General features: G+C 34.0%; 1 protein-coding gene across 1 annotated transcript in view; it reads left to right on the top strand.

Annotated features, from left to right (window-relative positions):
* CHIC2 (cysteine rich hydrophobic domain 2) overlaps window positions 1-23,109 on the top strand; it is a 60,067-nt gene that overhangs the window by 23,509 nt on the left and 13,449 nt on the right. The window contains exons 2-3 of the mRNA XM_037829829.1: window positions 5,880-5,934; window positions 6,079-6,234. Of these exons, the coding sequence (XP_037685757.1) occupies window positions 5,880-5,934; window positions 6,079-6,234 (211 nt within the window). The remainder of the gene's footprint in view (window positions 1-5,879; window positions 5,935-6,078; window positions 6,235-23,109) is intronic.

Genomic DNA, 23,109 nt, shown 5'->3' with positions numbered 1-23,109 from the left:
GAGGGGGGGGTGGCTCTAACAATCAAATCTCCCTGGTGATCCTAGAGTTTTAAAGCTGCTGCAATAGTCTAATCCTTCAGTTCAGTCGTGCCACAGTTTGTCTCTGCCACTGACCCACAAGTCCTTGGTATTGGCGTATGGCTCCTGAGACTTGCAAGTGGGCCCCTCTTCCAGGCCGTGCACCCTGGGTCCTCTGTTGAGGGATGACTGTGGTATGTCACAGGTGAGTGCCGTCCCCCCAGGGCAGTTCTGGGCTGCTGGGCTGTGTAGGGAGGCTCCCAGTCTGCTGAAATGATGGCTGAATGGGGCTTTGTTAATTCACACTGCTCTACCTTCCCAACTCTGGGACAATCAGCTGAGGTTGCAGGGAAGGCTAATGTCTACGCCCAGTTTTGTGGTGTGTGCCTGTTATTTGAAGCACTTCCGTCACACTGGGTTGTCTGGGGCAGTTCTGGGCTATGGGGCTGGCGATGGGCAGGAGTGTTTCCTGTCCACCAGGATGATGGCTGTGAGCGGACACCCCCCTTTTCTTGGGAAGTTGTGGTGTTTAGTGAATTTTCTCAGCCACTGGATTATTGCGTTTTGTCTCAGAGCTCTCCTAGTTCTGCTCTTGACTTGACCTGCCCAAATAGCAAGTCTTTGAAGCTTTCTGTATTGGGCTTCTTAGAGTAATTGTTTTAGAAAAAGAAAAAAGGATTAAAAAAAAAACAAACAAAAAACAAAAAAAAAACGGGCCCTCCTCAGAGATCTAATGGGTTATTGAAATGCTAAGAGACAAAGCAACCAGGGCCATTAAGGAAAGGTCCACAGGGCAGAGAGATCAGCTTTTCTTGGGGATTTGCATATGCGCCTCAGGGCCCTTCCCCTTTCTATGTTCACCAGAACTCCAAAAATCCTCCGCTTTTATTTTGGAGTTTTTCGTGTTGTTTTTTTTCTATGCCTGTCTCCTCTCTGCTGGGCTGGCTGCTCTCAGATTCTGTGGTGTCTGGTCTCAGTCTATCTGTGGTTGGAGTTTGAATGAGTAGAATGAGTTTCCGATAAGGGCTGCCACTGCAGTTCTCCCTTCTCCTTCCCGGAGCTGACAGCCCCTCCTCCCCCGGGACTGAGCCTGGCAGGGAGGGGCGCGGGTCCCCTGGCCGCAAAAACTTACAGATTTCGCTGATCTCAGCAGTTCCACGTTTTCATGAGTGTTGTATGAAGTATGCCCAAAGTCAGATTGCTCTGTGGTGTCCAGTCCACGCAGTTCCTGGCTTTCTACCTACTTTCCTGGAGGAGTAACTAAAACATACAGCTCGCCAGTCTGCCATCTTGCCCCGCCTCCCTCAAATCATATCTTTTAAAATTAGTAAATGCTTCTAAAAGCTTTTTGGATTAGTAGAGTACTTTTTTAGATTATTAGAATTTGAAGAAAGTTAAGCTTCCTACTCAGTGCAGGAACATTGTTTTTCTTTCGAACACGTCAAATCATGATTTTATAGATGAAATTTATCTTTCTAGTACTGTCCAGGGCCAATTTTACTTTGATTTAGAATAAAGTAAATTATTTTTACCATGTTAAAAAACTTTAGTTTATAGATATGTAGCTTCTCTTGAAAAAACCACCAAAAACTTTAGTATAAACCTGTAAGAGCACAATAAATAAAAAGAATAATTTAGAATGCTATCAGTTTATTTAAACTAAAACATATATACCATTTTCATTCCTAAAACCTCCACCTCCTTTTAAACTAAGTTAAAAAAAAAAAAAAAAGCCAGGATGAAGGTATTATCAAAACTGAGCAACTTTTGTCAAATTAAAGCCATTAAAGGTGATTTTTTGTGCAGTTATTAACAGATATGAAATGAAACTTTTCTTATCCATCTAATAAAAGTGAGCTGGTCTTGTTGAAACTACCTGACTGCATTGCTTGGTTGGTCTAGATTTAAAAAAAAAAAAAAAGGCTTTGTAGAAATGAAAGACATAATGTAGGAAATAATTTGCTGTGGCCTGTATGTCAAATATGACATTCCCTGCTCTGATGTTCAAGTTCTTAGCTAGCAGAAAGCATGCTGCATGAAGAAGTACTGCTGAAAAGAGTTGTTTTCAACTACTCTGATGAGAGAGCAGTCTCACCGGAAAAGAAGTATGGGTTAAAGCCTGGATTAGGTAGTGATTTGAATAATTAATGGAAAATGAAGTAAAGATAGTGACTATAGACTACTCTTTAAAGACTTTGAATGTGGAAGGAAAGTATATGGATGCCATTGTACATTGAGGGAGAGGAAAACAGAGATTCAGGTTCTCAGGCTGGGTAGACTTGAGCACGTTTATAGGCTATGTGTAAGGAGCCAGTAGAGAGGGAGAAATGTGGTGGATTGCAGAGGAAACAGGAGGAGATACAACCAGGAGCTAATGGTTAGCTTTGGGAAGTTTTCCTCCATTAAGAAAGACAGTAAAGGTAATGGTAATGAAGACATATAGGTAAATTTAAGAATTTAAAAACTCCAACAAGAGTTGGAGGCTATGGTTATTGCAAAAAAAAAAAAAAAAAATGAGTTATGAGGGTAAGGTTGAGCATAAAAGGAGAGGAGCAACAACTGAGAAGCAAGGAAAAGGGAGCTGATTAGGAATGAATAAAGATTGCTATAATATTAATCTGAGGTTAGAAATAATGTGTTTTCAGTGGTTATATGATATTTCTTCGGTAACTCCATGCAGTGGGAGTTGAAGTGAAGAAAATAAATAGTTCAATTGAACCTGGGTTGGCAGGAGACACTCTAGAGATGCAGAAAATAAAGGATGCTTGTCAGAGTATGGTCAAAATGTTTCATCATGTAGTTCTGACAAATAAGGAGGGAAGAGAAGTCACAGGGAGCTGATATAGAGTAAAAAAGCAAGGAAGAGGGATGAGGAGCATTAGGTTATAACCAGAGCCAAAAAACAGAATTGGTGAGGGTGGAAGAAATGAAATGATAAATGGTAGTGGTAAGAGGAGATTTGATAGTTCAGAACTTCAGAGGTGATGTAGTCCCAAGTGATGACAATATCCAGAGTATATCACAATGAATGAGTTGCTAAATTAGATGGAGGTGAATTTCTTCAGAATAGATGAGGTCAGGTAACCAGGTAGGCTGAATACTGAATTAATTGAAATGAAAGTAAGAGACACAGTGGAGAGGAAAACTGAAGTGGGTGTCTGCATCCTCAGAGAGTGTGAAGGTGTGTAGAAAAGAGTAATTATAGCAGGCCTGAGATTGTTGTCCTTAGAAAGTCTTGCTTGTAATGTAGCCCTTTGCTGGCGTCTAGGATCTTGGATTTCAGTAGGGTTCCCAGCATTTCCAGAACTGATAAGTGGCTCACTCTGCTGAAACTACAGATGTGGTTGTTTTTTTCCTACACACCTGCTTTCCTTCTGGGAGTCTGGGATTGTGTTAAGTGCTAGGCAGAGGCTGCCTATATGATCAGTCCTTAATAAAAATCTTGGGCACTGAGTCTCTAATATGTTCTAGGGTAGACAACATTTGTCATATTACAACTCATTGCAGGAGGAATTAAGCATGTCCTGTGTGACTTCATTGGGAGAGGACTTGTGGAAGCTTGTGCCTGATTTCCTGTGGACTTCACCTCATCTGTCTTTTCTTTCCCTTTGCTGATTTTGCTTTGTATCCTTTCTCTGTAATCAATTTTGGCTGTGAGTATAACTGTATGCTGAGTCCTGTGAGTCCTCCTAGTGAATCATCTAACCTGGGGTGGTTAGATGACATTTGTTCTGGTTCAGAAATTGATTCATTTATTCAAGAAATTTTTATCAAATACTTGTATTTGTCAAGCATTGGGCCAGACATTTGGAGTATAAAGATAACTAAGATGCTGTACCTACCCATAAACAATTTATTGTTTAATAGGGTAGAGAGTTAGGCTTGTTAATATAATTATAATGTAATATAATAAGGACTATAAAAGAGAGTGTAGTTAAGGAGGAGAACATGGAAAATGGAATCTGGGGAATGAGCTATAGTTGAGGATTTCCAAGGAAAGAATGTCATTTCAACAGGCTTTTGGTTAAAGTGAAGAAATAGAGGTTTGTTTCCCCCCCTCCGCCTCTTAAGAGAAGATACAAGGGGCTCTTCTGGTAGCAGATTAGGTGTTCCAAAGGAAAGGGAGAAGCTCTATTGGGTGAAGAGGATGCATGGTAACAGGAGTAGTTTACATTTTTGAATTATGGCCATAGATTGTAGGAATGGAAGTAGACAGGTGGATATGAGTAAAACAAACTTACTTCAAGATTCCATTTGGAATTTAGGTATAAAGTTGTAGAACCTCTGCAAAGTCTTCCCAGGCATATCACATGATCTTTGAAAATTACTTCAAAGTATATAAAAGTGAAATTGGATTGTACAATATTTCTTGAGAAAAAAAATCTTATCAAAACCCCCTATTATAGGGCTTCATGAAATGGCAGTGGAAAGGCTCAGTATTTGTGGTTTGAATGAGTTTTCTCCAAGTACTGGTAGACTAATAATAGGTAAGAGTGAAATATTTTAAGTTTAATATGTCTTTTATCTTCTTGTCATATTTTCCAATCTTTGAAAGTAGTTTAAACCATAGGGTATTTTAACCATGAGTCAAGAAAAGGTCTTTGTCTCCTGGGGATGAGCCTGGACCCGGCATCATGGGATGGAGAAAATCTTGACCAAAACGGGGACGTGAAATGAAACAAAATAAAGTTTCAGTGGCTGAGAGATTTCAAATGGAGTCGAGACGTCACGCTGGAAGACATTCTTGTGCAGTAAATAGATATCCCTTTTTAGGTTTTAGTGTTTTGGAATAGCTAGAAGAAAATATCTGAAACTGTCAAACTGCAACCCAGTAGCCTTTATCCTTGAGGACGGTTGTATAACTATATAGCTTACATGGTGTGACTGTGTGACTGTGAAAACCTTGTGGCTCACACTCCTTTTATCCAATGTATGGATGGATGAGTAGAAAAATGGGGACTAAAACTAAATGAAAAATAAGGTGGGATGGGGGAATGGAATGATTTGGGTGTTCATTTTTACTTTTATTTTTTATTCTTATTTTTATTCTTTCTCGTATAAGGAAAATGTTCAAAAATTGATTGTGGTGATGAATGCACAACTATATGATTGTACTGTGAACAGTTGATTGTACACCATGGATGACTGTATGTTATGTGAATATAGTTCAATAAAGCTGAATTAAAAGAAAAAGTTCTTTGAGGTAATCCAAACAGGCATAGATGTAGCAAATGTCTATACTTTCTTTCATAACATACAACTGACTGAAAATTAAATAGATATTGATTGGTACTTAAGGCAATTTTGGGTAGCACTTTTGTCAGTTCTCACTTCATTTTTGTTTCTTTCTTTTCTCCTTCTTTTCTTCTGCTTCTCTCTTTTCCCTAGCATTTTCTTTCACTTCTTTCCTATGTTTGTCAAGGACACCTAAAATTCACAGCCATTGCCTATTTCTACCAGTAATATTTAAAACTAGAAAAAAAAATTGCTGTCCCATCTATTAAAAATGTGATTTGAAGTCAGTTTTTTAAGGTGTAGGTGGTAGCTCTAATTAAATAAAACATGTGAATGAGCCATCTAGTCTTTTGTTTAGATACTGCTGGTTAATTAACATTCAGCCTCTTATGTAAAACTAACGATTCAACTGCCAAAATAACTGCTTGTTAATGTAATAAATTGCTGACTGCAATGTATTGTGTCTTAAACTTCCATTGTTACTCTGTATATGAAGCTGCATTCTAGTTATTTTCTTGACCTTTGATTAAGTTAACAAATGATCCCCTGCCCCCCACCCCAGCAACTGCATACAATAACATAATCTTTTTTTTTTTTTCTTTTTTTCTTTTTTTCTTTTTAAACAGGTTTGGTCTGAGCAACAAATTTGAATCAGAATTCCCTTCTTCATTAACTGGAAAAGTGAGTGTCAGTTATTTCGATTCTATTTATATGCTTTAAAACTAAAGTCCTTTGCTAACAAATTAGAAAAACTAGTTATGCTTATGAGGCATGTTTATTGATATTAATAATGTAGTGTTGTAATTTCTTAATTTTTTTCTTTAGGTGGCTCCTGAAGAATTTAAAGCCAGCATCAACAGAGTTAACAGTTGTCTTAAGAAGAACCTTCCTGTTAATGTACGTTGGCTACTTTGTGGCTGCCTTTGTTGCTGCTGCACATTAGGTTGCAGTATGTGGCCAGTTATTTGCCTCAGTAAGAGAGTAAGTTGAATTATATATTTTAATTTCAATTTAGAAGTAGACAAGCAAGTCTTGCATTATTTATGTCTTTAATTTTTTGTTTTGAATTGAATTATCATGAATACTATATAAAAATAATCTGATCCAGTAGAGGAGTGATTAAGTAAATTATGGTACATCCACATGTTGTTATATAGCTATTTAAAAATCATAAATATATTTTTTTTCAATTTCAATATAGGAAATTAGAGCAAAGAGTAGAATATGGCATTGTCTGTGTATTCATCAATATTGGTAGAGAATTGCGATAGAGAATGCTGGGTTCCGCTCTACCACTTAAAGTCTGTGACTTTAGTCATGTTTCCTCACCTCTTTAAACCTTACTCATCTGTAAAATGGTTTTAATCAGCTACTTACTTGAATAGGATTTCTGTAAGGATGAACTGAAATACTATTTGTAAAGCTCAAGGTAAGTAAAGTAAACAAAGTGCAGAGTTTGTAAGTAGCTCAAAGGAAGTGGTTAATATGTATTGATTTTTAGCATTATTACTGTTTTAGTTTCTTGGGTGCTAAAACAAATACCATGCAATGGGTTAGCTTACACAGTGGGAATTTATTGACTCATGGTTTTGAGGCCAGGAGAAGTCTAACATCAAGGCATTATCAAAACAGTGCTTTCTCCCAGAAGAATGTGGCTTTCTGGGGCTGGCTGCCGTTGATCTTTGGTCCTTGGCTTTTCTGTCATATGGTAGTGCACGTGGCAGCCTGTCCTGGTTTCTCAGTTCCTTTGACTTCCAACTTCTGGCTGCATCCTGTAGCTTTCTCTCTGGCCTACCCTATAGGGTCTTCAGTAATAGGGTTAAGACCCATCCTGATTCAGTTGGGTCCACCTTAAATGAAGTAACCTCACTAAAAGGTCCTATTTACAATAGGCTCACATCCACACAGAAATGGATTAAGTTTAAGAAGATGCTTTTCTGGGGTGTGTAGATCCAAGCCACAATTACTAATATGTAAGCTAATATCTATAGAAGAAATAAAATGGTTACAGTGATTATCTTAGTTGAATATTGTGGGGATTTCTTTTTTCCCTCCCTCCCCCAATCCTTCTCTCTCTTATGTTCTTTTTTTTTTTTTTTTTAATGTTTTACAGGCTTCCTGTAAGAGGCACATAGTGATTCTATAACCAGAAAAAGTAGTCTGAAGGGTCATAATTTTGATTGTTTCTAACAGAATTCCCAGGATGTTGGTAGAGATACGGCAAGTTAGTGTAGATTAAATGCCTTACATTTTTATTCAAGTTTTTTTTGCATGATAATGGTAATTATGCATATATAAATGAAATACTGTTAAATTGAAATTGAATAAATGGTTTTGTGTGGCTACATTTCATTTTGTCTACAGATAATGGTAGGAAGTATGGAAAAGCAGATTTTATTTGCCTTTTGTCTTATATTATAAAATAAGAGGTATAGTTGTACTAAAAAACACTTTTAAGTAGTATATTGATAGAAAGGATGTAGTGCCTTTGTAATATAAGTACCTTTGTCATATTTGCTGTAATATTTGTAGTATTTACTGTTCTCCCAAGAATATTTCTATTTTTCATCATTCTCACTAGATCGTCTTCAAACCACAGACCTTTCTTTTTCCATTTCTTGTGTCCCTGGATTCATAGTTGAATGTGCAGCTTTTGTAGTTTAGATCTTCTCATTTCCTCCTACAGTTTGAGTGCTTTTATTGTTTAAATGACTGCTATATCCCACTTAGTTGGCAAGTTGCTTCACTTAACCCATGGTATCGTGGAGTTTTATTACTGGTGTAACCTTTGAGATCTAACCCATTCTTCATGTTTTGCTTTTTAAATTAGTAGCACAAGATATTGCATGCAGTGTGTGCATAGTTTAAAATAATGTAGAATTGGAGAACAAAAGTAAACTTCTTTGATTTCACACATTCGCAGCAGCTTAAAATCATTTTTCAAAGAAATGCTTTCATTAAATTCTTTTTTTATTTGAGACATAAGGTAGATTTATTATTTAAGGCTATTCCCATCTGTAGTTTCAGAAAGTGCATTTCATTTAATATTGTAGTATTCAGTCTAAGGTCTCTCTTTGTATGTGTGTTTGTGTGTCTGTGTATGACTAGATGGAGCCTATGTTTGATACATTTAGGTTTCTGTTGACTCTACCATTTAGTGAGCATGAGGAATTATGACTACTCCTTTAAAAAAAGCCATGCATTTCCCTGTCTCAGGAGTAAAGTACCGTGTAACTATATTATTTAACTATAGAGAGAGTGAGAATTCATGCACCTATGAAGAATGTTAGAAAAGGGAGTTTTGTAAGATGAGGCAGCATAATTTAGAGCAGAGATTTTTAAACTTTTATTTGTCATGGACTCCTTTGGTGTAGGGTGAGGCCTATGAACCGTTTCTCAGGGTTTTACATGTATAGAAGAAAATACATAGTATTACAAAGGAAACCAATTATATAAAATATAGCTATCAAAATCTAAAAAAACCTCATTTATGTAGAAATATACATTTCTCTTTAATGCATACAAAATAAGGTAACAGTGGGTCTATGGTAATCTGATTTGATAGGAAATTATCTGATTTCTATGCATGATAAAAGCACAAATCCCATTTATTCTACTGCAGTTAGTTGCATACATTTGAAACCTAAGGAAATACATTTCAGTTAGAGGTTAGTGAAACTAAAGATGAATTTTTGTCCTACCTATTTTCACAGACTTCATTTCACAGTACAGTATCTAGGTACTCCATGTTAATAACCCTTGATTTTGAGGTACTGGTATAAAAAATGGCTAAAGAACTATTTCACCCTATTGATTAGCAGTTTCTGAACCCCACTGTTTTTCTCTCACTTGTGACATGTAATCCTGTTTTATACAGTTAGTTGTCCCAGGCTCAGAGAAAAAGTAGGACCAACGGCATATTCTGTAGCTCAGTGTTTTCATGTTCTTGATATTATCTGCCAGTTTGAGTAACTAGATTAGTCTTGTTCTTGACACCTAGTCCCAACTCAAGTGCCCTTTTTTATTAACTGGTCTTGTTCCAGAGACCTTGTTTTTAATTGATCCTATTGTTATTTTTATTGTTATTAGACCTTCCAAATTGCCTTTTTTTTTTGACAGTCTTAGCCTGTTTTTGAAAATTATTTTTGTATTCAGTAAAATTATTATTTTTTGAAAAATTTTATTTTTCATATATAGGAAAATTCACTTTGTGGTGTATAGTTCTTTGATTTTTGATGAATGTATAAGAGTTGTGTAACTACCACCACAGTCAAGAAACACAGTTTTTTCACTCCAAAAACCTTATGCTGCCTTTTTATAGTCACCCATCTTCAACCCTTAAACCCTTGCAACTAACTTATCTGTTCTCCATTCCTGTGGTTTTCCAATTTCTAGAATTGTCATATAAACAGAATCTACAGTATCTGACACCTTTTGAGTCTGGCTTCTTTCGCTCAAATGCATTGTGCATTTGACATTCATCTATTTTGTTGTGTGTGTCAATAGTTCCTTTTTATTGCTGAGTAGCATTTCTTTGTATGAATGTATCACAGGTTATCCATTCACCATTTGAAGGACATTGGGTTGTTTCTATTTTTGGGTGATTTTGAATAAACCTGCTTACTCATATGTATATATTTTTGTGAACATAAGTTTTTATTTTTAGGTGTGGGGTTTCTGGGTCATATGATAATTGTATGTTTAATTTTATGACACTTCCAAACTGTTTTCCAAAGTGGCTGTATGATTTTGCATTCCAGCCAGCAATGTATGAGAGTTCCAGGTGCTCACCATCTTTGCCAGGACTGGGTATTGTCAGTTTTGAAAGTTTTAGTTATTCTAATAGATATATAGTAGCATTTCATTGTGGTTTTAATTTGCATTTCCCTCATGACTAATAATTTTGAATGCCATTTCGTGTGTTGATTTACCATTTGTACATCTTCTTTGTTAAAGTGCTTATTGAAATCTTTTGCCTATTTAAAAAAGTGGGCTGTTTTCTTATTGAGTTTGAGAGTTCTTTATATATTTTGTGTATAAGTTTTTTGTCAGATGCGTGACTTAAAAATATATTTTTCCAGTTTGTAGCTTGTCTTTTTATTCTCTTAACAAAAATCATGGAACTGTACACCAAAAAGAGTTCTGCTTTTCTTTTGCAGATCAAAAGTTTTTTATTTTGATGGAGTCCGATTTATCAAATTTTAAAAATGGATTGTGATTTTGGTGTCGTGTCTAAGAACTCTTTGACTAAACCAAGGTCACAAAGATTTTCTCCTACGTTTTCTTCTATATTTTACAGTTAGCTCTGTGATTCAGTTTGAGTCAGTTTTTGTGTAGATGTGAAGTCTTTACTTCACATTGCTGAGAAGACCCTCCTTTCTCCACTGAATTGCCATTGTACATTGTCAAAAATCAATTTACCTTATTTGCGTACATCTATTTTTGGCCTTTTTATTCTGTTCTATTGATACCTGTGTCTATCTTGATCGTAATACTGCAGTACCTTGATTACTGTAGCTTTATAGTAAGTCCTGAAATTGGTTGGATGAGTCTTCCAGCATTGTTTTTCTTTTTTCAAGATCGTTTTGTCTATTCTAATACTTTCACCTTTCTGTATAAATTTTAGAACTATAAAAAAAAATTGCTGTGATTTTGATTGGGATTGCTTTAAATCTGTAGCTCAATTTGGGGAAAGTCGACATCCTGACTTCAGCCTTCCAATCTGTGAATGTGGCATACAGCTCCATTTATTTAGGTCTCCTTTGTTTTGTTTCATCAGTGTTTTGTAGCTTTTAGCATAGTATACAGATCCTGCACATACTTTGTTAACTTTATACTTAAGTATTTCATTTTGTTGGTGCTATTGTAAATGGTTTTATTTTTTAAAATTTCTATTTCCAGTTCATGTCTAGTATACAAAAATACAATTGATTTTTGTATATTGACATTGTGCCCTAAAGCCTTGCCAAAATCACTTTTTAATTCTAGGAGAGTTTTTGAAGATTTCTTGGGATTTTCTACTTAGATAACCATATTGTGCAAGAATACTGGCAGTTTTATTTCTTGGTTTCCAATCTGTATACCTTTTATTTCTTTTTTTTGCCTTTTATCCTTGGGTAGAACTTTCAGTGTAATGTTGAATAGAAGTGCTGAGAGTAGATTCCTTGACTTATTTGTGATTTTCTTTATTGTTTTTCTGTTTTTAATTTCATTGATTTTTGCTCTTAAATTTATTATTTCCTTCTGCTTGCTATGGATTTAATTTACTCTTCTTTTTTAGTTTCTGAAGGAGGAAGCAGATGCTGTTGATTTGAGATATTTCTTTTTTTCTGATGTAAGCATTTAATGCTAAACATTTCCCTCTAAGAACAGCTTTGACTGCATCCTACAAATTTTTATATGATGGATTTTTGTTTTCATTCTGTTCCAACTATTTTCTAATTTTCCCTGGGTCTTTGACTTATGGGTTAAGAAGTATGTTTAAAGTGCAAATATTTGGGAGTTTTCTAGACATCTTTTTTTACTGATTTCTAGTTTAACTATTATTGTTGGAGAAAATACTTGATGTGATTTGAGATCTCTTAAATGTGTTGTTTTATTTTATGGTCTTAAATATAGTCTATCTTGATAGTGGTGTCTTAAATTCTTATTTATTTTTAAACAGCTTTATTGAGGTATAATTATCAGACAATAAGCTGCACATATTTAAAGTGTACCACTTGGTAAGTTTTGTGATATGTGTACACAGGCATATACATGTGTATATCAAGATAGTGAACATATTCATCACGACCAAAAGTTTCCAGGTGATCTGCTTTCTGGCATTGTAGATTAGTTTGCATTTTCTACAGTTTTATATAAATGGAATCATATAGTATCTATTCTTTTTTTGTCTTCATTTACTCATAATTATTTTGAGATTCATCCATGTTGTTGCTTGAATCAGTAGTTCATCCTCTTATTGCTGAATAACGTTCTGTTGTATACCAGAAAAAGTAAAAATAAGAATAAAAAATAAAAGTAAAAAGAACACACAAATCCCCCCTCCCCATTTTTCATTTAGTTTTTGTCCCCATTTTTCTATTCATCCATCCATACAACAAAAAGAAGGTAATACAGCTAACAAGATTAAGAAGTTGGTCTATAAACAGACTAAAAATTAGGGTTCTTCAGTCAGAAAGGATAAAGGCTGAGAACATATATGTGAATATATATGTGAATATCAAACTTGCAGTCCTAGGATGAATCCTACTTGGTCATGTATATTTTTCTTTTCATATTTTTGTTGGTGGACATTTGAGTTGTTTCTAGTTTGGGTCTATTATGAAGAAAGCTTCTATGAGTATTCTTTTACAAGTCTTTGTATGGAAATACGCTTTCTTTTCTCTAGGGTAAATTTCTAAAGTAGAATGGCTTAATCATATGGTACAAGTATGTTTAACTTTTTAAGAACCTGACAAACTGTTTTCCAAAATGTTGGTGGTATTTGTTTGTATACCAGCAAAGTCTGTTCTTTTACATTCTTACTGAAATTTAGTATATGAAGTTTTAACCATTCTAATAGATGTGTCGTGTTATCATTGTGGTTTTACTTTGCATTTCCCTAATGACTGAGAATTTTGAGCATCTTTTCGTGCTTATTTGCTGTTTGTATATCATCTTTGGGGAAGTGTCTGTTCAAATATTTTGCCTGACTTTTAATTGGATTCTTTCTTGTTGAATTCTGAGAACTCTTTATATATTCTGGATACAAGCCTTTTATCAAGTATATCCTTTACAAGGATTTTTTCTCATTCAATAAAGTCCAGTTTATCCATTTGTTCTTTTATGGATGTGCTTTTAGTGTTTTATCCTAAGTTCAGCTGACAGAGACTTTATCCTCTGCTTTCTTCTATAAGTTTTATAGTTTTAGATTTTATGTTTAGGTCTACAGTCCATTTTGAGTGAATTTTTTTATATGGTACAATGCATGGATTGAGGTTCATTCTTTTGCATACAGAGATCCAGTTAATTGTTCCAGTAGATTTGTTATAAACACTGTCCTTCATTGAATTACCTTTGTACCTTTGTTGAAAATTGGTTGTCCATGTAAGTGTGGGTCTATTCTTGACTCTGTTCTCTTCCATAGATCTGTTTGTCTATCTTGAGTCCATTACCATACCGTATTGAGTTCTGTGGCTTCATAAATCTTGAAGTCAGGTAGTGTTAGTTATCCAACTTTGTACTTCTTTTTCAAAGTTGTTTGTGCTTTTCTAGGTTATTTTTATTCCACATGAACTTTATAGTCAGCTTATTGGCTTTCCCACACAAGCACACACACATACACACACACATCCCAGTGGGATTTGGGTTTGGATTGCATCAAATTTATTGATCAAATTGGGGAAATTGGCACCTTTAAAATATTTACTCTTCTAACCCATAAGCACAGGATCTTTCTCAATTTACCTCACTCTTTTAAAGTTTTTAAAAACAATATTTGTAATTTTTAGTGTACAGTTCTTTCTTGTATGTGTCTTTTGTCAGGTTTATCCATTAGTATTTTATCCTATTTTAAATGGTATGCATATTTTTATTTTTAATTTTTGATTTTTCCTTGCTAGTGGATAATTTTGCTAAACTCACCTGTTAGTTCTAGGAGCTTGTTTGTAGATACCATTGAATTTTCTTCATAGATGTTCATGTCATCTATACATAAAGACAGTTTTACTTCTCCCTTTCTAATCTGGATTCTTTTTATTTCTTTTCTTTGCTTTATTGCACTGGTTAGAATCTCCACACATTGAATATAAGTGGTTAAACAGACTTCCTTGTATTGTTCCTGATCTTAGGGGGAAAACAGTCAGACTTTCACTATTAAGTATTGTGTTAGTTGTAGGATTTTTGTAAATGCCCCTTATCAACCTGAGGAAATTTTATTCTACTACTTGCTGAGAGTTTTTACCAGGAATAGATGTTGGATTTTGTCAAATGCTTTTTCTGCCTCTAAAGAGATGATTGTATGTTTTTCTTCTTTTTAGTTTGTGAGTATGTTAAATTACATTGATTGAATTTTTGAATGTTAAATCAAACTTGCATTCCTAGGATGAATCCTACTTGGTCATGTGTATTTTTCTTTTCATATTTTTGTTGGATTTGATAGACAACAAAAACAAATTAAAGTTTGTTTAGAATTTTTATATCAGTGTTTGTTAGGGGTATTTTTCTGTATTCTGTTCTCACAGTTTCTTTGTTTGGTCTTGGCATCAAGGTAATGCTGGCTCCATAAAATGAGTTGGAAATTGTCTCCACTTCAATTTTCTGGAAGAGTTTGTGAGAATATGTATTATTTCTTCTTCAAAGTTTGGTAGAATTCTTTAAAGTTGTCTTACAGCTCACTGATAATTCTTTTAATTTATTTTTTTAATCTCTCTGTGGTTTTCATTTTGAATGATTTCTTTAGTCTTCAAGTCCACTGATCTTTTCTGCAATGTCTCATATGCCATTAATCCCATCAAGTTTGGAAAGTCAGCATGGGAATAGTAAATTGAAAGTTGGAGAATTGCTCTTAGTATAAACTGTCGTGAATCATGGGAAAACATCATTATTGTCAAGAAACATTGGTGGCTTGTTCTTGATGTATAAGCACCATGCTAGATGCTAGATATGAAAAAATGTATGCTAATACTCTCTTCAAAGAGCACATAATCTAGTTGGAGAATTGGTTAGGTGAGTGCAGAAATAATATAAGTTTGTAAGGCCTTCTCAAATTTTTTGTGAAGTATCACTAGCAAAAGGGAATAAATATGTATTCTTTGGAGTCTAGAAATACGAAGTAACCGCCCTGAAATCACAAAATATATTTGAAGTGTTGTGATGTATCTCAAACATATACGAATTTTCCATTCGTAATATATATTTGTTTTAATAGAAAATATTAAATATAAAAATTGTTTATCATTGGGTGGAAATTAATGTTCTAAAAAGATAGGCATGTTTGTCCTATGAAATTGCTGGTTTTAGCTCTCATTTCTTTATGCTGCCATTGTGTCATTCTCTGGAAGTCATTTATTCATTAATTCAATGAATATTTCTGAAGGGACACTGTGGTCTCTGCACCATTTTGGATGCTGGGGTTTTGTGGTTAGCAAGATTGACAAGTAAGGCAGTTCCTCTTGACCTAAAAGGTAACGAAAAGCGAAAAAGTAAATACAATGAAATCATTTCAAATAGTGATAAGTGCTTTGGACACAATAAAACTGGAACCCTAGCCTTTTAGTAAGTTCTTTGTCAGGGCCTGAGGATCTCTCCTATGAATAAAATGCTTCAGCTTTATTAAATAAGTTTTTATGACATTTACTTTGCAAGCTTATACTTTTCATCTTGGCTGTGCCTGTATTGTAGTATTATAGTTTAGAAAATTGATGTCCAGGAAGTGAACTCTGTTTGTTCTGCATGTTCTTTCAGCCTGGCTCATTTTTTGAAGAAATTTTATACTTTTATTGCATGTTGCATTGTAGTACTTTTTGTTTTGTTTTTGTTTTGTTTTTCCATCTTAAAGTAACTTAGTTTTGGTTTTCTGAGATTTTGCAATTATAGATCCTATCCCAACTCAGTGTCTTTATAGACTTTGTTTATATATGTTCTCAGCCTCTATCCTTTTCTGACTGAAGAACCCTAATTTTTAGTTGTTTATATACCAACTTCTTAATCTTGTTAGCTGTATTACCTTCTTTTTTTAGTGCTTTAATCTCTCTGTTACATATGTTGACTAGAATTTTGTGGCTTTCTTTGCTAAATATGGATTTATTGTAAATACTGTATATTTCCATTCCTTTTATACTATTATTTGGTATTTTGTCCTATATCATGGAATCATTTACTTAGCAATACGAAAGAAGCCTGCAACACCAGTGGCAGAACTTGTATTTTGGAGCTAGAAAGAACTGGTTTGCAGTGTGGCACTTACTCTGCCCCCCTAGAATCACACTCTCAAAACCTCAGTTTTTACCTCTCTAAAATGGTGTTAATCCCTTCTTTGTAGTATTGTTTCAAGAATTAAAGCGTGTACATGTAGAATATTTAGTATAGTATTTTGCCTATAGTAGATACTTAATGACGATTACTATAATTATCATTTTATTGTTATTATTCCCTGGTGTCTGTCTTGTTAACTACAGACACTACCTATCCTCAGTTCCTCTCACAGTGCCTGGCATATAGTTGATGTTCAATAAGTATTTGTTGAAAAATGTATTCTTTGGCCATTAAAATTTCTGAATAGTAAGATCGTAACATTTTGGGAGATAGCAGTCCTTACTATTCAAAAGAAAATCCCTTGGTAAATGCATCTTGCCATTTAGAGCAAGTAGACTTTTTTTAATTAAATTCAGTTTTATTGAGATATATTCACATACCATACAATCACCCATGGTGTACCATCAGCCATTCACAGTACCATCATATAGTTGTGCATTTATCACCCCAATCTGTTTTTTGAACATTTTCCTTATACCAGGAAAAGTAAAAATAAGAATAAAAAATAAAAGTAAAAAGAACACACAAATCACCTCCCTCCATTTTTCATTTAGTTTTTGTCCCCATTTTCTACTCATCCATTCATACATTGGATAAAGGGAGTGTGAGCCACAAGGTTTTCACAATCACATTGTCACCCCTTGTAAGCTACATTGTTGCACAATTGTCTTCAAGAGTCAAGGCTACTGGGTTGCAGTTTGATAGTTTCAGGTATTTACTTCTAGCTATTCCAATACATTAAAACCTAAACAGGGTTATCTATATAGTGTGTGAAAGTTCCCACCAGAGTGACCTCTCTACTCCATTTGGAATCTCTTAGCCACTGAAACTTTATTTTATTTCATTTTGCATCCCGCTTTTGGTCAAGAAGACATTCTCATCCACAATGTCAAGTCCAGATTCATCCTTGGGAGTCATATCCTGCGTTGCCAGGGAGATTACACCCCTGGGAGTCAGATACCACTTAGGGGGAAGGGCAGTGAGTTCACCTGCCCAATTGGGTTAGCTAAGAGAGAGGGCCACATCTGAGCAACAAAGAGGTACTCAGGGGGAGATTCTTAGGCACAATTATAAGCAGGTTTAGCCTCTCATTTGTGGTAACAAGCTTCATAAGGGCAAGCCCCAAGATAGAGGGCTCAGCATACCAAACTGTCAGCCCTCAATGTTTGTGAGAACATTAGCAACAATCCAGGTGAGGAAGTCCAGCACTTCTGCATTTTCCCCCAACTCCTCAGGGGGCCCTGCATATATATTTTTATTCTCTGCCCAAATTACTTTGGGATGTATGGGTATTTCACACTAACCTATACGAACCCACCAGGTCTCACTTCCTATTCAAAGTTCCATGTAATTATGGTAGCAAATAGGCATTTTTTTTCAGGGGCAGTGTGATAAAGTGTAAAAGATAGGAAACCACCGTTTGAAGCTAAGTAACCTTGAGAGAATCCCTTAAACCTTTCTGGGCCTAAATACTCCCCCCCCCCGCCCCCGTCTTTTCTTTTAATCTGAGAAGATAGGAACTGATTTCCCAGGTACTTTGCAGCTCTGAAAATCTACAGTTCCTTTGAAAATTGCATTTAGTAGGTTTATTAAACTGTCTCTATTACTAGGTTTTAAGTAAAGAAGCTCTCAATGTTGCTATGTATTTCAAATCACAAGATTAACATTTTAGGAAAATACTTTCATATAGACTTTCTTACTTTTTGCTTCTCTGAGATTTTTTTAAGCAATTGCTGTTTAGTTTTTGTAACATTGACTAAAACGACCTGTATTTTTTCTTTTGAAGTGTTTCATAATATACAAATAAACAGTAATCCAGTTTAACTATAATTCTTTTATTTGAAGTTCTAGTATACTTAAATTTACTTCTGAATATTTTTCCTCAACCTTAAGTTTAGCTATGCAGTGATTACAAGATACTCTGGTTAGGGAATAGTAGGTGTTGAAAATCCAAATGGGAGAGGTCAAGAATAGGGGTTTTTTTTAGTGGGAATGGAGCATTTAAAGACTTAAAGAAATCCAAGGGAAAAGTGAACCTGGGTTTCAGAACTGTGCTTCCTTTTCAAGAGAGAGAGAAGGAATTGAGATTTGTACATGAGTATTATGATTTTATCCTACCTTGTCATGAATCATAAATAGAAAGCTAATACTGTTTGTATATGGGAGATATTTGAAATATACTTTACCTAGTTATACTGAACATATTAAAAATTATCCAAAACTTTCAAAAATCTAATTTACTCTGTCTTTGGAACTTCAGAATTTGTGGTCAGTAACTCTCATAAATGAAATAGTCTTATGACAACCATTACTACTGATTGACGATGTAGAAAATCAATGCTAATTTTTTATTACAATTCTAGCAGTTTTGCTGTATTTCTGTAACTAACAAATATTTATAATTCCTTTCATATTACTCTTCCTTTTTTAGTATTTCCAAATTATTTTAATATATAAACATTACTTGGCAAAAGTCTTTTGATTTGATAGTATTTATAGTAGAAATCCTGCCTTTTTAAAAGCCTATGTGTCCCCCCCCCCAATTATTTTTAATTTATGTAAAGAATTATGTTATTCTTTGCTTGTTTGGAGGAAAAAAATGAAGTGATATTTTGTCTTGTTTTTAATGTTTTATGTGAAATTTCTTGGTTTTATTTCACATTTGAAATTGTATTGTTAACACCTTTTATAAGGACATTGTGTTCATTTTTGTGTTTGTACCTTGAATAGAGGGATTTTTGCTGATCCAAAGTGGAAGGAGCCCTGGGTTTAAAGTTTGGAGATCTGGGTTTGAATCCTGTTGTTACACTGACTGGGTGTTGGACCTTGGGCAAACCATTTAATTTCTGTAAGCCAGTGTACTTAATCTATAAAATAGAAATATACCTCAAATCATGTTTTGTTGTATGAGACAAGGTATAAATAAAAATACATTTGGATAAATTTCATTGAAACTGCGGAATTGAGTAGAATAGTTATTTCTCAGAACTTAGATCCACAGACTATTAGAGCTGGAAAAAAAGTTAGCTTTAGAATAAGTTGGTTGTTCAGGCTGACAGCCTGGCTAGGGGCTATACCTTGTATGTCATAGACATGTTATTTGTCTCAGGATAATAACTTTAACAAAGGTTACAAATTCTGCTTTGTTCATAGCTTTGTGGTATAAAGGGAAGAGCATGGGGTTGAAGGCCATATATGTAGGTTCTTGTGAAGATTAAGTAAGGTAACAAAGGAAGACAGTTTAGTGTGGTGCCAGACCGAAAGTGAGGATCAACATATGCTAGTTCCTTACCTCTTCTTATTGTCCATTATAAATCAATCAGCAGGTGTTTTTTTTTTCCTACCTGTCAGTCCTAACCAGTGATTCTTCATCTTGTAATTATGTAATTTTTTAAATCCCTGATTGTACTACTTTTATTGTATTAGCTTAGTGAAATTCATTTGTCTTATAAACAGTTTTTCTAATATCGATGGCAACTCAGTTTTAGTTTTTGAAGTGTTACCAGTATTTTGTGAAATGTTATCAGAAGTTAGTGTGGTAACCCCCTTAAAATTGTGTGCAATATTTTATATGCATATGCATTTTTGCCTTTTTTTCTGGAGAGAGTAGACAGCTTTCATCACTCAGAAAGTAGTCAGTATACAACATGGATGAACCTTGAGGACATTATGCTAAGAGAAATAAGTCATACACAAAAGGACAAATATTTTATGATCTCACTGATAGGAACTAATTATAATATGTAAACTCAAGACATAAAATATAGAATATAGGTTACCAGGATATGAAATGAGGCTAAAGAATGAGGGAGTGGTTGCTTAATAGGTGCAGAATGTTTAACTAGGGTAAACTTAAATGTTTGGAAATGAATAGGAGTGATGATAGCACGTTGTTGTGAGAATGATTAACAGTGCTGAATGGTGTGTGGAAAGGGAAGTTTACAGTCATATTATGTTGCCAAAAGGAAAGTTGGAGGTTAAAACCTGGGAATATATAACACAGTGAATCTTGTGGTGGACAGTATCTGTAATAAACTGTACAAATATAAAAAAGTTCTTTCATGAACTAGAAAAATGTATGACACTATTAACAGGGATTTAATAATAGAGGGGTTTATGTGGAAAATGTATGTATTGCAACCTGTGGACTATAGTTGATGATAATATTTTAATACTCTTTTATCAACAGTAACAAATGTACCACACCAATACTATGGGTCAATAATATGAGGGGATAAGGAGTATGGGAGGATTAGGGTTTTAAAAAATTTTATTTGTTTTGTAGAGTAATGAAAATGTTGTAAATTTGATCATGGGGCTATATGCACAACTATGTGATGATACTGTGAACCAGTGATTGTCTATTTCAGATGGTTTCTATGCTGCATTTAAAAAAGTAGTCAGTATAACCTAAAAAAGTTAAGAACCACTAGCCTATATCTGAACTCCTGATGAAATTCTGTTTAACCATACCTAACAGTACTAAGTTAAAAGGGTGTTTTTGATACACAAAATGTTTGCAGTTGTTAAGTTTATCTCTGTTTAAAATTAGTGCTTTTAACAAAAATACTGAGAACTGCTCTGGTACTTTGGTGGGTGTTATAGTATGTAGGTTATTTAAAAGTTTGTGTTGACATAAAATTTTTGAAAGGCTTTTGTGTACAAGAAGGGAATTTGTTTAAAAACCCTTTTTAGGAGTCTGATCATATTCTAGTTTATTTTTTGGTGAAAATAGATTTTTTATGTGTTATAATACTGATATATACCATTGAATTTTCTGTACATCACTGGAATATAAAGTTAATATTAATCCAGACCAAACAGAGGTGAATCAAGTAATTTTCTTGCAAGTTAAAATAATTCATTTAAAATTTTGTATGGTTGCCTATAATGACTTATTACTAAGAACATTTTTGTTTCATTTAATTTTGCAATTTGAATTTAGATGTCAAAAGATAAGTTCAGTTCTTACTTGAAAAATATTAGAAAATTAAAAAAAGTAAAAGATGAATGCATTCAAAGTATTATTCTAATTAAAGCTTGATGAAGGCATAAACTAGGAGATTAAAAATGAAACTTTTTAAATGAGAAGTTGAACATTTGAAATTGCACTGTGACATTCTGTGATGTTGTGAATAAACTCAATTCAAATAAATTTAAGTTTCTAAGTTAAGGTAGTTGAACTTTCATAAATAGTTATTAGTGAGATGCTCTTATTTATGCATTCTGTTGGCCTATTTTAGCATCTTTATGTTCTAAAGACTTTGACAAGAATAAATACTATTTCTTTAGGAAAAATGCAGAGAAATTTTATATATCTTATACATTTGAGTTTTTCTTTGGCTATAAGAACTTTAAAAATCCACGAAAAAAAAATGACATCTCCATATTAACAACTTCTAGAAAGTGACTCACTTTTTCAAACAATTGTTTGTGAATAAGTGAATCATTTGTAATGAGTATATTTTGTAGAAGTAACAAAGTTGGGGAGTAATACATTTAAGATTTTCTAAATGAGCCCTTGCTGCTTTGAAGAAGTTATTTATGTGTGATAGCACCTGATTTGTTTATAGTAAATAGTAATTTATTCTTTAGAAAGTTATGATATTTAGAAAAGATTACAAAAATACTTTTATAGTAAGTAAAATTTGAATTTTCAGGGAACTCTAATTTTGATGCTCACTTTTAGGAACTTACTATTTCTAGGTGCTTTATCCTAATTGTAATTAAAATTTTCCTTGTTTTGTATTTATTTTACTATTGTAAACCTCCCTTAGTAAAAGGTAAGCTTTTACTGTTTTTTTTGGTAGTTGCTAAGGGTATAAGTCAAACCTAATATTGATTGCTAGATAATTGACTATTATCTAATTAGCCGTTTTGTGGCTAATTAGGTTATTTTTTTAACCTCTCCTGCAGCTTTTACATTTAGTCTTATTTCTACAACTCATCCAAAAATTTAAAGGGTACTAAAGGCAATAGAAATAGAAGCCACAATTTTTTCCCTGTTATTACTACTGTTTGTTCTAGTTAAGTCTATTTAGTAACTGAAATGATGTTTTTGAATCTCTTGTTATTTTTGACTTGAACATAGCTGAATGGCTATATTAGAATTAGCTCACCAATGAGAAAAATATGACTTCCAAAGTATTGAAACGAAGAAATGTGTTCAAAGAAAAGGTCATTTAGATTGAATTCTCAGATGAGGGAAATGGGTGGGAGCCCAGATGCTTGGAGCCGTCCTCTTCCAGACCAGGTTAGTGACACAGCATTATCACAGAAGAGTTGTTTTGCTTGCATGGTGTGAGTTGGTGGTCTTGGGCCTTTTAATTAAGGATAAGAATTCATGATAAAATTAGATTTCTTGTTGATCTCATCTTAAGCAGAAGGACAGAGGATTCATTGGTATAAAACCACTAACCTGTCCCCTCACCCCCAGGGTGCGAGTACTGAAAAGGATTAAGGCGCACTGTAGGGAAGCTTGCGCTGAAGCCTGCACTGCCCTTTCCCCTGTTCTTTCAGTTAAATAGAAGATTTTTAGTTCCCATGACTATCAATCTGGTGCTTTTCACAAGCACTAAATTCTTTTAAGTAAATTAAGATGAATTATTTTTTTCAAAAAAAGATATCCTAGAATATTGAAAGATGATGTTCTACTGGTATTTCATGTTGGTATATCCTATATACATTATTTTTTTATGATGCATATTAACTTGCTTTAACTTTTTTGGAAAATGTGGGGGTCACTATAAACATTTAAAAATCAAAGGCAGATTTTTATATGGTTAGGTTTGCTTGTCCAGTAGTAACTGTAGGGTTTGATAGTGTTGAATCTTATTTCTT

Source organism: Choloepus didactylus, chromosome 3, assembly GCF_015220235.1.
Source record: "Choloepus didactylus isolate mChoDid1 chromosome 3, mChoDid1.pri, whole genome shotgun sequence".
Lineage (NCBI taxonomy): Eukaryota > Metazoa > Chordata > Mammalia > Pilosa > Megalonychidae > Choloepus > Choloepus didactylus.
This window is presented reverse-complemented; position numbering and strand designations above follow the sequence as displayed.